General features: G+C 44.2%; 1 protein-coding gene across 3 annotated transcripts; it reads right to left on the reverse strand.

The window, feature by feature from the left end:
* Positions 1 to 31: 31 nt before the first annotated feature.
* Positions 32 to 11,580, reverse strand: nr2e3 (nuclear receptor subfamily 2 group E member 3). 3 transcript variants are annotated; one of them, XM_003227349.4, is made up of 8 exons: positions 7,969 to 11,580; positions 6,120 to 6,270; positions 5,191 to 5,294; positions 4,585 to 4,866; positions 3,187 to 3,368; positions 1,697 to 1,937; positions 1,461 to 1,566; positions 32 to 832 (listed from the first exon to the last, which is right to left on the reverse strand). In XM_003227349.4, the coding sequence occupies exons 1-8, from the start codon at positions 8,024 to 8,026 to the stop codon at positions 700 to 702; spliced, it is 1,257 nt and encodes a 418-aa protein (XP_003227397.2). In that variant the 5' UTR covers positions 8,027 to 11,580; the 3' UTR covers positions 32 to 699. The 3 variants fall into 3 exon arrangements, with proteins under 3 accessions (XP_003227397.2, XP_062819524.1, XP_062819522.1); XM_062963454.1 differs by having other exon boundaries at positions 4,585 to 4,863; positions 6,120 to 6,273; XM_062963452.1 differs by having other exon boundaries at positions 6,120 to 6,273.
* Between the last annotated feature and the right edge of the window lie 1,771 nt (positions 11,581 to 13,351).

Consider the following 13,351-nt stretch of genomic DNA (forward strand, 5'->3'; position numbering starts at 1 on the left):
TCATGTAAGTGAAGGTAGATGATAATGATGATGATGATAATAATAATAATATACTTTATTTATATTCCGTTCTATCTCCCTGAGGGAACTCAGAGCGGATTACAGAATACATATATGGCAAATATTCAATGCCATTATATAATTAAGAACAAACACAGTCAGTATATAGACAGAGGCAAGGCTTTTCTCTTTTTCCATCTTCGGCATCTGGAGGCTGTGGAGAGGTGCTGTTGTTCCTCTCTTCCACATTGAGGAGTGTGTTGTCCATGGATGCCTTCCTGATTGAATTTGCCATGGAGATGCTCATATTCAGACCGTATTTATTTCAGGCCTGAAATGAAACCACTTTAGTGGCTTTCTGTTGCAGAGTATCTGAATGATGCAGGGCTATATACTGGGCAAACGAAATCCGGGGGTGAAATTGCACAAGGAAATGGGATGGGATTTTGGAAATGGCATGTAGAGAGGGTGTATGTTCAGACAATTGTCATTTTGGAATATATAAAGTTGCGGTCTATGGATTTCAAAGACTTTTCTGATTATACAAATGGTGTCCAGTTAAGATGCCACGTGATGGTTTGCAAGTGCTGGTTGTGCAGCAGGAGCCCGGAGCAGCTTGCCTTTCTTCTTTGGCATCTTGCTTTCCAAACTCCGGTTTCTAAACAAACACATGTCTGAAGTCTTGGCATAACTCCAACGTCAATTTTTGAACATGTCACAAAGCAGTTTCTCCATAGGGGTGTTTCCGATGGTCCTGCGGAAAAAAAGCAGCTCGATACGGTCTGAAGAAATAAATTTCAGTGAAGGTAGGAGCAGCAGGAGCTTTCCAAACCTGAAAGGAAAAGAAGGAAAAATATAGCTTTGATTTCCATCAAATGGATCCAGGACTGTATTAAAATGAATGTGAGAATCAGGAATAGAGTGCTGAGAAGAGGCAGGTAAGAAATAAAATTATTATTTTATTATGACACAGCAAACAAGATAGATATGCTGGATTTCGTATCACAAAATCACAAGTCGAACACTTCCCAAGTGTCTAGGACTGTGTGATGTATTTTCAGATGATGCGTGCAGATCCCAGTAAGGTGGCCTTTTGCAGTTGGCAGATCGTGATTTTGTCAATGGCTATTGTTTCCAAATGCCGGCTGAGATCTTTTGGCACGGCACCCAATGTGCCGATCACCACTGGGACCACCTGCACTGGTTTCTGCCAGAGTCTTTGCAGTTCAATCTTGAGGTCCTGATAGCGGCTGAGCTTTTCCTGTTGTTTTTTGTTATTATTATTATTATTATTATTATTATTATTACAAGGAAAAGCAGTCATGGGCAGATGGTAGACTTTCAGTTGACTTGGACTTCTGCTCCCATAATCCCTACTCGTTGGCCTTGTTGGCAAGGGCAAGGACTAATGGGATCTGCCTTTTATCCATGTCTAGAGAAGAACACATGTCAGCACCTACCTAACAGGCTGGCTTGGGTAATGTATCTGGTTATGTTGTCCCAGCATCACTTGGGACTGGTCCTGCAAATTCTCCACTTGGTCTGGATCCTTCAAACCTCTTGTTTCTGTAAGAACCAGAAGGAAATCGGAATTAAACATGGCGAAGAAGGACAAAGTCCAACAAAACGTAGACTGTTGTGAAGTTTGCAGAAATATGGCCTCTAACCTCCTACTCTCCCAGCTGGGGCCTCTTACCTGGCTTGAAGAGTACAATTGCCTTCATACAGGCAAACTCTGTCGGGTCCACCGCTAGGGCTTTGAAGCGGGCGATTACTTCCTGCAGGGCACGAATGTCAGTTCCACCAGAGACAAGCTTTCCATTGAGAGCGGGAGCGAGATCCGATACAGAAAGCAGGGGGCACGTTTCCAGCGGTAAAGACCACTGGATGGCACAGAGTAGGAACAGCTCACTCCAGGCTTCCTCCAGTAAGATCACCTGCAATGAGAAGGCAGAGGGCTGAACATCTGGATCATTTGGGGAGCGTGTGCTGCAAAAGACCCTGATCCTTAACAAGATAAGTAGCAAGGCTGTATGTTTGTGACTCTTCAGCTGAAATGGAACTCCCATCACACTTGACCATTAACTATGCTGATGGAAGAAATCATTCAACAGTACCGGAGGGGGGGCGGGGCAGCTAGGTATTATTTATCTAGCACAGCAAATGAATCAGGTTCCTTTCATCTTTAAATTATCAACTTGCTTTTCTCAAAAGCACTCTACCATCAAATAACTGCACCACGAGGAGAGGCAGATAAGAAGTGAAAGTTGTTGTTATCCCTACTGCAGTCAATCCTCTCCATCCACAGATCTGTGGCTTGACAATATTTTCTTACAGTCCAAAAAGTAAACCTTGATTTTTACATTTTGTATAAAGGACATTGCTTAATTATGCCATTGTACTGAATAAGACTTGGACAATTAAATTTTGGAATCCAAGTGGGCAGGGTGGGGGGGCTAAAACCAAACCCAAACAGCTGCGGCAATGCGGCCACTAGTATAATAACAACAACAACTATCTGAAATGTTAACTTTAGTTTCTAATTGGTGCTTGTTGAGTAATTTTCCATCATTGTTTAATGGCCACTTTTTAACAGGTGTGGCTAACACATATCTGTTTTACTCCTACGATTTGAAATGTGATGTTCCATGCCGTTGGCAAATACGTTTTCCAAAACTGCCAAAGTGTTTCATTCCTTTGGTGCTATATTGCACAATTGGAATGCTATTGTCAGGAGTGACATGTCAATAAATAGATTGCTGGCTTCTGTTCACAGATGCCTCCATTCTTGAACACTAAAAGGATTGCTTTTGTTCTCCGGTGGAGCCTCCGGTGGCTCAGTGTGTTAAAGCGCTGAGCTGCTGAACTTGCAGACCGAAAGGTCCCAGGTTCAAATCCGGGGAGCAGAGTGAGCAACCGCTGTTAGCTCCAGCTTTTGCCAACCTAGCAGTTTGAAAACATGCAAATGTGAGTAGATGAATAGGTAACACTCTGGCGGGAAGATAACGGCATTCCATGCAGTCATGACCTTGGAGATGTCTATGGACAATGCCGGCTCTTCGGCTTAGAAATGGAGATGAGCACCAACCCACAGAGTCGGACACGACTGGACTTAATGTCAGGGGAAACCTTTACCTTGTTCTCTCACCCAAACGGTAAATAGTTTGATCTGGAGAGTGGACTCACCTGGTCTCGGAAAGGGAGGTTTGAGAAGACTGGTAGGTTCTTTGCCCATTTCACAGCCATGAAAAGGAGCCGGGCAGAGGTTTCGTAGACACTCTCTGGGCTGGCGGTTGGATATGGGGAGACGTGGGCTTCACCCCCTGGGCGCTCTGGCTCATTGCCAGTTACGTCGATGTTCTCATCAGCTAAAGAAGACCAAACCATCCATCAATCCATCTCTCCTATACTAACTGGCAGAGATAACCATTTGATCTAGGCAATCGGTTCCATTGCTGAATTGCTTACTGTCAAGAGGTTCCTTTTGATGTCCAATCAAAACCTACTCACCTGTAACTCTCAACCCACTAGATGGCAGCACACGATAGCTCAATGGCCTTAATTGATGCAAGCACAGCCAACTCTGTCCAATCTATTGAATCCCTGTGTAGCTCCACTTGCATTACTCTCCACATTTGGTTTAAGAAAGTACCATCAACGGATACAGGATCACAGTGCTGTCCATCCTTTCATGACACCGCACTGCACTTTCATCCCATGCCCTTAGCTACAATTGCACTATCCCATTCCCTTGCTCTTGTTTACAGTTTGGCCAGCTTTTACGGCAGATGTCACCATAGGTTTTTGGGCGTTTTTCTGAGTTTAAATTGTTTTATATGCTATTGGTTTTATTTTATTTTATTGTATTGTATTGTGTGTTTATTTTATGCATTGTTTTAGGCACTTTGTGTCACATGTAAGCCGCCCCGAGTCCCTCCTTCAGGGAGATGGAGGCGGTGTACAAAAATAAAGTTGTTGTTATTATTGGTCGTCCAGGTGGCGAAGTGTGTTAAAGCACTGAGCTGCTGAACTTGCAGATCGAAAGGTCCCAGGTTCAAATCCCGGGAGCGGTGTGAGCGGCCGCTGTTAGCTCCATCTTCTGCCAACCTAGCAGTTTGAAAACATGCCAATGTGAGTAGATCAATAGGTACCGCTCTGGTGGGAAGGTAACAGTGCTCCATGCAGTCATGCCAGCCACATGACTTTGGAGGTGTCTACAGACAACGCCGGCTCTTCGGCTTAGAAATGGAGATGAGCACCAACCCCCAGAGTCAGACATGACTGGACTTAACGTCAGGGTACTAGAACTCTCTAGCACAGGAATGGGCAAATTTTGGACTTTAACTTCCACAATTCCTAACAACCTACCGGCTGTTAGGAATTGTGGAAGTTGAAGTCCAAAACACCTGGAGGGCCGACGTTTGCACATGCCTACTCCCAAAGGGAGAGTCTGACTTCATCAACGTAGAATTCTGCAAAGCAGAGCCATTAATCGGCATGAAACTGCTATAACTGTTCAGAGTAGACAGCTCTTGGTTTCTTGCTTCTTCTCCACCAGCCCATGGTACAAAGCAAGCCACTTACCATCCTCGGGCTCCAGCTTGGCACACGTCTCAGCTGTCATCAGGCTGGCCATGAAGCGATGGTTGCTGGGGGGAGTCGGGGCCCGGGCCCTTGAAGCCCCCGTCACGGAGCAGGACGTGGGGGCTCTGTGGCTTGGTGGCAGCGAAGGGCAAGCCAGGGGCAATGATGGCGGAGCCGCATCCCTTGTGGTAGCCAGGTGCTCAGGTTGCCGCTCCGAATCCAAGTCAATGGCGTCAAGGCGGACTTGTGCGGTGCTGCGGGGCTGGCGTTCGTTTTGCACTGCTGGGGGCAGAAATGGGAAATATGAACTTAAGCGGCTGAGGGATAAAAGCAAGGGGCCTGAGGCTGTTAGGAATGGTGGGAGTTGAAGTCCAAAACACTTGGAGGACCGAAGTTTGCCCATGCCTGATCTATAGAGTTTAAAAATATAGAAAGAATAGACTCTCCTGGAGATGTTAAAGTTCAAACAGACTCATATGGGGAGACAAACTTCTTTAGATAGCCTAGGTATGAGCCATATAGAGCTGTCTAAGTCATACTGGCACATCTTCGGTACCTGAAGGCCATTGTCCACCCCGTCTTCCCACTCCTCAAAAGCGTGCTCACCATCCTTGTTCATTCCTGCCTGTAGGCATTTCTTCAGACGGCAGGCTTGGCATTGGTTCCTGTGTGCTTTGTCCACCGGACACATCCCGGTGCCAGCTTGGCACCTGTGGGAAACAAAACAACATCACAATTTATGTGGTCTCGATTCTTTCACCCAGCATAATAGTCGACCTATGAGGAGCGGCTTAAGAGCTGGGCATGTTTAGCCTGCAGAAGAGAAGGCTGAGTGGAGACATGATGAGAACCATGTATAAATATGTCAGGAGAAGTCATAGGGAAGAGGGAGCAAGCTTGTTTGCTGCTGCCCTGGAGACTAGGACGCAGAACAATGGATATAAACTACAGGAAAAGAGATTCCACCTGAACATTAGGAAGAATTTTCTAACTTTGAGAAAGAGCTGTTCAGCAGTGGATCTCTCTGCCCCGGAGTGTGGTGGAGGCTCCTTCTTTGGAGGCTTTTAACCTCTTTGGAGGTTGGATGGCCATCTGTTGAATGTGATTTTCCTGCTTCTTGGCAGTGGGTTGAACTGGATGGCCCACAAAGTCATTTCCAACTCCATGATTCTATGTAGGTTTTTAGTTCTTAACTTAGCTGTCTTGAATCCCATTCTGGGAGAAATGTGGGATAGCATAAAATAAAATTTCAACCCTATTGTGACCTCATCCCAGATATTTAGAGATGACACATATAATAACAACAACATGTATGCCCCATGCCACCTCCCTCCTTTCAATTTGGAAAAAGGGACTGAGTATATGTAAGTATGGAGAAGGAGGAGCCAAATGCAATCGGTGAGTAAATCCACTCTCCCTTTTGTGCGTCTCCCATTGCCCCACACTAGATTTGCTTTGAACTCGCCTGTTGTTTTCTTTCCTTTGCCCCACAAAAGCAGTAAATGGTGACAGGTCAAAAATGGCCACCTCCTTACCTATAGATGAGCTTTCTGCGGACACTGCGCTTAAAGAAACCGCTGCAGCCGTTGCACGCATAGATGCCGTAGTGCTTCCCGCTGCTGGTATCGCCACACACTTTACACAACAAGACGGGACTTCCGACTTTCCCAGGAGCCATGCTGAGCCCTACTGCGGAGAAGCAAAGGTCATTATCGCACTAGGCTTGTACACCATCGTAACAATGCATTAGTCTTTCTTTTCCTAGAACCATAAAGTTGGAAGAGACCCCAAGGGCCACCCAGCTTTATCACACACCAACATTCCTTTCCAGAATTGAAAATGTTGGGATAACATGTTGGAAATAATCCATTAATGACTCCGTTCCCCCACAGGAGATGAGTATCTAGTTCACATGGATGTTTTTAAGCAGAAGCTGGATGGCCATCTGTCGGGAGGGCCCTACTTGTGTCTTCCTGCCTTGCAGAATGGAGTGAGACCGGATGGCCCTTGGGGTCTCTTCCAACTTTACGATTCTGTGATTTCATGGTGTTTTCTTACTGTATTGGTATAATGAGTCACAGTTTCAAATTACAGTACTTGTAAAGTTTCTTTAAAACATTGTTTGGAAAGAAATGCCTTTCTAAGAAAATCAAAATGATATATATATATATATATATATATGGCATGAGCAAACTTCGACCCTCCCGGTGTTTTGGACTTCAACTCCCACAATTCCTAACAGCCTCAGGAAGTCCAAAACACCTGGAGGTCCGAGGTTTGCCCATGCCTGATATTTATGGTTCACCCTATCATAATCTTATTCCTGCAAGAAGTCAAGTTATCCTTGACTTTCCTATGTGCTGCTTTGTTGTTATATTATATTGATATAGTAAAGGTAAAGGTTTCCCCTGACGTTAAGTCCAGTCATGTCTGACTCTGGGGGTTGGTGCTCATCTCCATTTCTAAGCCGAAGAGCCGGTGTTGTCCATAGACATCTCCAAGGTCATGTGGCCGTCATGATTGCATGGAGTGCCATTACCTTCCCGCCGGAGCGGTACCTATTCATCTAGTCACATTTGCATGTTTTCGAACTGCTAGGTTGGCAGGAGCTGGAGCTAACAGCGGGCGCTCAAGCCGCTCCTGGGATTTGAACCTGGGACCTTTCGATCTGCAAGTTCAACAGCTCAGCGCTTTAACACACTGAGCCACCAGAGGCTTCACCGGAGAACAAAAGCAGCCCTTTTAGTATTCAAGAATCGAGGCATCTGTGAACGGAAGCCAGCAATTTATTTATTGTCATGCCACTCCTGACGATAGCATTCCAATTGTGCAATATAGCACCACAGGAATGAAACACTTTGGCGCAAGCTGCTCCTGGGATTTGAACCTGGCACCTTTCGGTCTGCAAGTTCAGCAGCTCAGCGCTTTAACGCACTTCGCCACCGGGGTGAATATATATTATATATATTAAGACAAGAAATTTCACTGCCTTTTTTATGCAGAAGATTGTGTTGCTTTCTCAGTCATCCCAGAGAAAGCCAATTTTGTTGGGTCCCAACACCTATCCAGGAAGAAAAGGCATTCTGATGCCGTTTTGGAGTCAAAAGGTTATAGTCATCGTCAAAGGTTATGGAAATTTCAGTGTGAAAACATCTAGATGAACTAGAGCAAGCTTCAGCCGCTGGACTTCAACCCCCACAGCTCCTAACAGCGGGAGTTGAGGTCCAAAACACCTGGAGGGCCGAAGTTTACCCATACTTGATCTAGAGGACCTCACCCAAAGAGGACCTCTGTTTCCATCCAGGAGAAAGCTTAGACCTGGATGGGGCATAGATGGAAGAATGAAGAGGGGAATGTCGTTCAAAGAGGAGCAATGAGACTTACCTGTTGGGCTCCCTTCCAGTCCTTTGTTCATCACAGACTCTGTTGGGGAGACAGCCATGCCTGCACTTGATCGGGGCAGAGAAGAGCGGATGGGTCTTGAACTCCTTGGGCTTTTGAACGTCGTCTTCGTGTGTTATCGCACCAGCCTCTTCCTCCTCAGATGTTCTCCAAGACTCAAGAGAAGTCGTTGCACCCAGGCTGATGTGGACCAGCCGCTATCTACAGTTGCAACTGGACGACTTGTTGGAAGTGTCCCTTCAACGCAAGCCAGCCTCTGCCATGCTAAATGGGGACTACCATTTGCCTATCTGCTGGCCGCTTCTTCCTTGAGGGTCGACCTCTGGGTACTTTGTCCGTGTGAGTCCTGCCCGCGTGCGAGCCCCCTTCTCTTCAAGGCTCCCGTGGCGTAGTGGGGAAGATTAGCCCTTAACGCTGTGTAAGCAGATGCCTCTCTGTCATCCTCTTAATCTTTAGCCTCTCTCCAAAGGTGGAACCATCAGCCATAGAAAAAAGAATGGGAAAGGTGCCGAAGAACCGTCGCCGAGGCCCGAATGGTGCCAGAAAGCTGTAACCAGACCTCCCTCTGACACCGAATCTGTCCGCACCATTTCTATCCGCAGCCGCTTAACAAAACGGCCCCGTGCCATGCTCTTGCCATCCATCTATGGGGCAATTACGACTCATTTGTTCAGCCATCAGCTGGCGGGCCAGAAATTAAGATTGGCTGTGTTCTCTAGACATTTGATCTACCTCAGCCCTCACTCCCCACCAGTCACCACAACATTGTCTACTTTTGTTGGCACCCTGAGATCCAATCAAAGAGGTTTTTGGAGAGGGAGGAGGGTTAACCTACAAGGACAGCTGCTGATCAGAGCTAAATATTTCATGGGGCGTTTATTTTTCAGGAAAGTGAGTGCATTGACTCTCCGAATAGACGCTGCATCTTTCTGGAGAGATGAGGAAACTTGCCAAAGAAATCACAGGGCTTTGAGAAGAAAAATATTCAAATTCAAGTCCTGAACTCTTGGAATGATCTTGGAAGAAGCTTCTGGAATCAAGCTAAAATTGTGACTATGGCTTGGTTGATGCACTGTGAGTACAACCACATGAAGGGGGAAATTTATTTAGCTTTTTTTCTTAAGCTTGGGAAAGTTACTTTTTCGACTTCCCAAAATTCCCCTTCCAGTATAAATAATGGCAGATTCTGAGAGTTGTACTTCACCTTTGAGCTTTTGCAAAATCCTTGGACAGGCTCTGATCAGCTACTCACAGTTTGTATTTTATGTGTCAGAAACAAATTGAGACAAATACTATTGATAAGATGTAGTTCTGCGTGTGTTGAGTACACAGGATATCACTCTTAATCAATAGTCCATAGTCTTTAGGTATAGTTGTCCTTACTGAAGTCCATAAGTCTGCACTGAAGTCCGAACAACAACATGCATCCACCTCCACTGAGGTTTGATGCAGACACACATCCACCTCCATTTGAGGTGGAAAACAGATATTGAATATAGAATGGAGTCCTGAGTCTGAATATGCTCAGCAAAATCACATGTCTACAACTCCTCCCACAGTCAAACTGGCAAATCAACATACACATAGAATACAGGTTAGCAAATATATACATTAAACAATAATCCAAATGTCTCATGAAGTTCCAAAGGTGACAAAGTCCAGGAACAGCCAGGAATCACAGATACATCATAAATCCACAATCAGGAAGGCATAACTAGTAAAACTTAGGCAGGAATATATGAATAAAAACATAGAAAACTTCCAGGATATATTAAGTCTAAAATCAAGGCTTGACTTGAACCATGAACAAGTCATGGTTCCTCTCCCTCTAATTAGGACTATATTTTTCTTTTCTTTTTGTTGTATGAACGTAGAGGCATGGATGAGGGGTTGTGCTGCCAAGTTTAGTGTTTCTGGGATGTGTCGTTTTGTTGTTTTGTCCTAGGCCGAAATTTCATTACCCTTTTATATATATAGATGTTCATTTTTTGTTCAACAATAAATGTAAATTCTTCTTCATGGAAAAATAAGACATCCCCTGAAAATAAGACCTAGCGCAACTTTGGGAGCAAAAATTAATATAAGACACTGTCTTATTTTTGGGGAAACAGGGTACATAATACAGTAGAATCTGACTTATCCAACATTCGCTTATCCAACGTTCTGGATTATCCAACTCATTTTTGTAGTCAATGTTTTCAATACATCATGATATTTTGGTGCTAAATTCGTAAATACAGTAATTTCTACATAGCATTGCTGAGTATTGAACTACTTTTTCTGCCAAATTTGTTGTTAAACATGATGTTTTGGTGCTTAATTTGTAAAATCATAACCCAATTTGATGTTTAATAGGCTTTTCCTTAATCCCTCCTTATTATCCAACATATTCGCTTATCTAACAATCTGCCAGCCCGTTTATGTTGGATAAGTGAGACTCTACTGTATGTACATACAGCTGCTCTGAGTCCCCTTCGGGGTGAGAAGGGCGGGATATAAATGTAGTAAATAAATGTAGTAAATAAATGAATAAATAATTTTAGACTTAGGCTTACCCAAAGTCTGAAATGACTTGACGGCACACAACAACAACAACAATCCTAATTAACCTGACTATCTCATTGGCCAGAAGCAGGCCCACACTTCCCATTGAAATCCTGATAGGTTTATGTTGGTTAAAATTGTATTGTAAAATTGTACTGTATTATTATTATTATTATTATTATTATTATTATTATTATTATTATAATTATTATAAGACACTGTCTTATTTTCGGGGAAACAGGGTAGATAATACTCTGGTTTTCTTATAAAGGTTCTCTTTAAAACTTTTTGTGATTCTTCATGAATCTTCGTCCAAAACTTTGTTGCTTCTTTACAGATCCAACACATGTGATAGAGCGAGTATCCATTCAACACAACCAAACAGAACGAGAGTAGAAACAGAGAGGAGAGAAGAAATAGATACATCCCAACTACCATTCAGGAGACAGGTTAGGATTTCACTCAACCTATTCTACTCCTCGTTGAGGACTGGAGACTTGGGCAGCAAGGGTTTGAACCACATCAGAGGGCAACATTCCAAGACTTGTTTAGTGTTTCATCTCTGATGCCTTGCAAGAAAGAGAGAGAGAGACGCAGGGCCAGAAAGGCAGGGAAAGCGGGCAAAGGGTTGTCACCTTTGCTGCTCCTCTCGCAAAGCAGATGCACTCCCGGGCCCTTTTTTCCACAATCTGGTGGCTAATCCATTTACTCTGTGTGTAAGTAAGGGAGGCGGGGGGAAAAGACAACAGGACGGGCTGGAGGGGAGTCTGGTAGTTTAGCAAAAACAATTAGCCCCCGGGATTGAGATGGCAGCTCTTGAGTCAATCCCTGCGGCCAGTCAGAGACCAGATGGTGATGGATGCTTCATCAGCCATTAGTGACAAGGTCATAATTAGTCTGCAACCCTGATCTCTCTCTGTTCCTCCTTCCCTCGCTCTTTCCTGGAGACCCTTCATAAGTAGACAGCTGCCTAGGTTCATATATATATATATACTATTCTATAGACTGAGTATGCAAAGTTGGGCTGTCAAGGTGTTTTGGACTGCAACTCCCACCATTCCTAACAGCCTCAGGCCCTTTCCTTTTGCCCCTCAGCCGCTTAAGCGGCTGAGGGGCAAAAGGAAGGGGCCTGAGGCTGTTAGGAATGGTGGGAGTTGCAGTCCAAAACACCTTGACAGCCCAACTTTGCCCGTGCCTGACATAAACCCTCATTCCCAAAGCTTATCTCTCATTACACCGAGAAGTCATTAACCTCCCTCTCCCTCCTGGTAGGGTTCATAATTAATTGCTGATGATGAGAGTTTAGAGGAGGTGGGGGTCTTGCTCTTTAATTACCACTTTGCGTTATGCTTCTTAAAACGGGGGCTTATTTTGCCTCCTGGAGCTTTATCCGGAAACCATGCCCATGCCATATTTTCATTCTGCCCGAGAGCTCCTTGCATGCAAGAATCAACTTCTTGGATCAACCTAGTCAAGATGTGAGAAGGTGCGACACATGACAATTTTGCAACATTTAGTAGCATAGTAAACGTAAAAGTTTTCCCCTGATGATAAGTCCAGACGTGTCCGACTCTGGAGGTTGGTGCTCATCTCCATTTTTTTTAATTAAAAGTTATACATTCTTAAACATATTTGCAATACCCAATCAATCAATCAAAATAGTTTATTGTACGGGCCCAAGGCCATGACAAAAAGCAACGCATGCACACAATAGTACCCTCGGAGCAATAGACTCCAATGATACTGAGCAGAAGCCATAATCGTGCTCCTGCAAGGAGTTAAAACAATGCCATTTAACAGTAATTTTTTAAAAAAAATTGCGAAAGAGTATAGATGCATATTGTGAGTCCACTTAATCCTTTGAGTCTCCTCGGCAGTTGATGGCAATTTTATCTAATCTTTCTGATCTTTTTTGCAGATAGAGCAAACAGGGCTACTTTGTGAGTTACATAGTTGTTTGTGTCACTCAGCAGAAAATGCATAGTTTCTGCTAAGCAATTCCCTTTACCATGAGTCAGCAGGGGTTCCAGGTGTCTTTCTCTTGGGGCACTATACAATGGACAAACTAACATGTAATGCACAATATCTTCTACCTGACTTTGGCCACAGATACATAGTCTATTTTCCCATGGCACATTATGATAGCAACCATCTAACACTGCAGTAGGCATTACTTGGAATCGCAGCTCAGTAAAGGCAATTCTTAAGGATGGTGGCTTGAGCTTAATCAGATATCTGGCTCTGAAATGTTCAGTTTTTAAAAAAGGGAACCACGGGGAGAATTTTGAATTCCTGGTTGATTGCAAAGTCCTTCTTGAATCAATCCAAAATAGCCAGTCTCTTAGTTGCCTCTTATTCATGTCCAGGGCAGAATTCAATTCAGGAAGATTGTAGTTGAGTAGGAGGTTTTCTAGGCCAAATTTCTTGTGTTGCCAAATCCTCATTTCCTCAAAGCACAATGCTGGGAGACGGTCGTTATGGAGAATAGCAATTCGCTTGAGGTATCTCAACTGGGCTCAATCTACTTTTGCTTTTACTGTTGGCCAACCAGATTCAGTGCACAGCAGAGCTGCAGGCGTGCCAGATGGAAGAGAATAAAGTTTACGAAAGAACTTGTTCTGCAAAATCTCCAGGGTTTTACAAATGTTGGTATCTAAGCCCCAGATTTCTGCGCCATAGAGAATTCGTGCCAGCACTTGATTGCTGAAAATTTTTTGGGCGGGTTCAATTAGCTGGCCGCCTTGTGTATAGAAGATACACACCTAGTGCTATCCTTAAAACTTATACATTCTTAAACATATTTGCAATACAGAGTTATGTA

The sequence above is a fragment of the Anolis carolinensis genome, unplaced genomic scaffold (genome assembly GCF_035594765.1).
Source record: "Anolis carolinensis isolate JA03-04 unplaced genomic scaffold, rAnoCar3.1.pri scaffold_11, whole genome shotgun sequence".
NCBI lineage: Eukaryota > Metazoa > Chordata > Lepidosauria > Squamata > Dactyloidae > Anolis > Anolis carolinensis.

Excerpts from the sequence above, each read along its gene's own strand:
- nr2e3 (XM_062963452.1), bottom strand. The coding sequence starts at position 8,026 with ATGGCTGTCTCCCCAACAGAGTCTGTGATGAACAAAGGACTGGAAGGG. Across the intron at positions 5,295-6,119 it reads CGCAGAAAGCTCATCTATAG|GTGCCAAGCTGGCACCGGGA; the intron begins GTAAGGAGGTGG and ends TGTTTCCCACAG. Across the intron at positions 1,938-3,186 it reads ACCTCCCTTTCCGAGACCAG|GTGATCTTACTGGAGGAAGC; the intron begins GTGAGTCCACTC and ends TTCTCATTGCAG.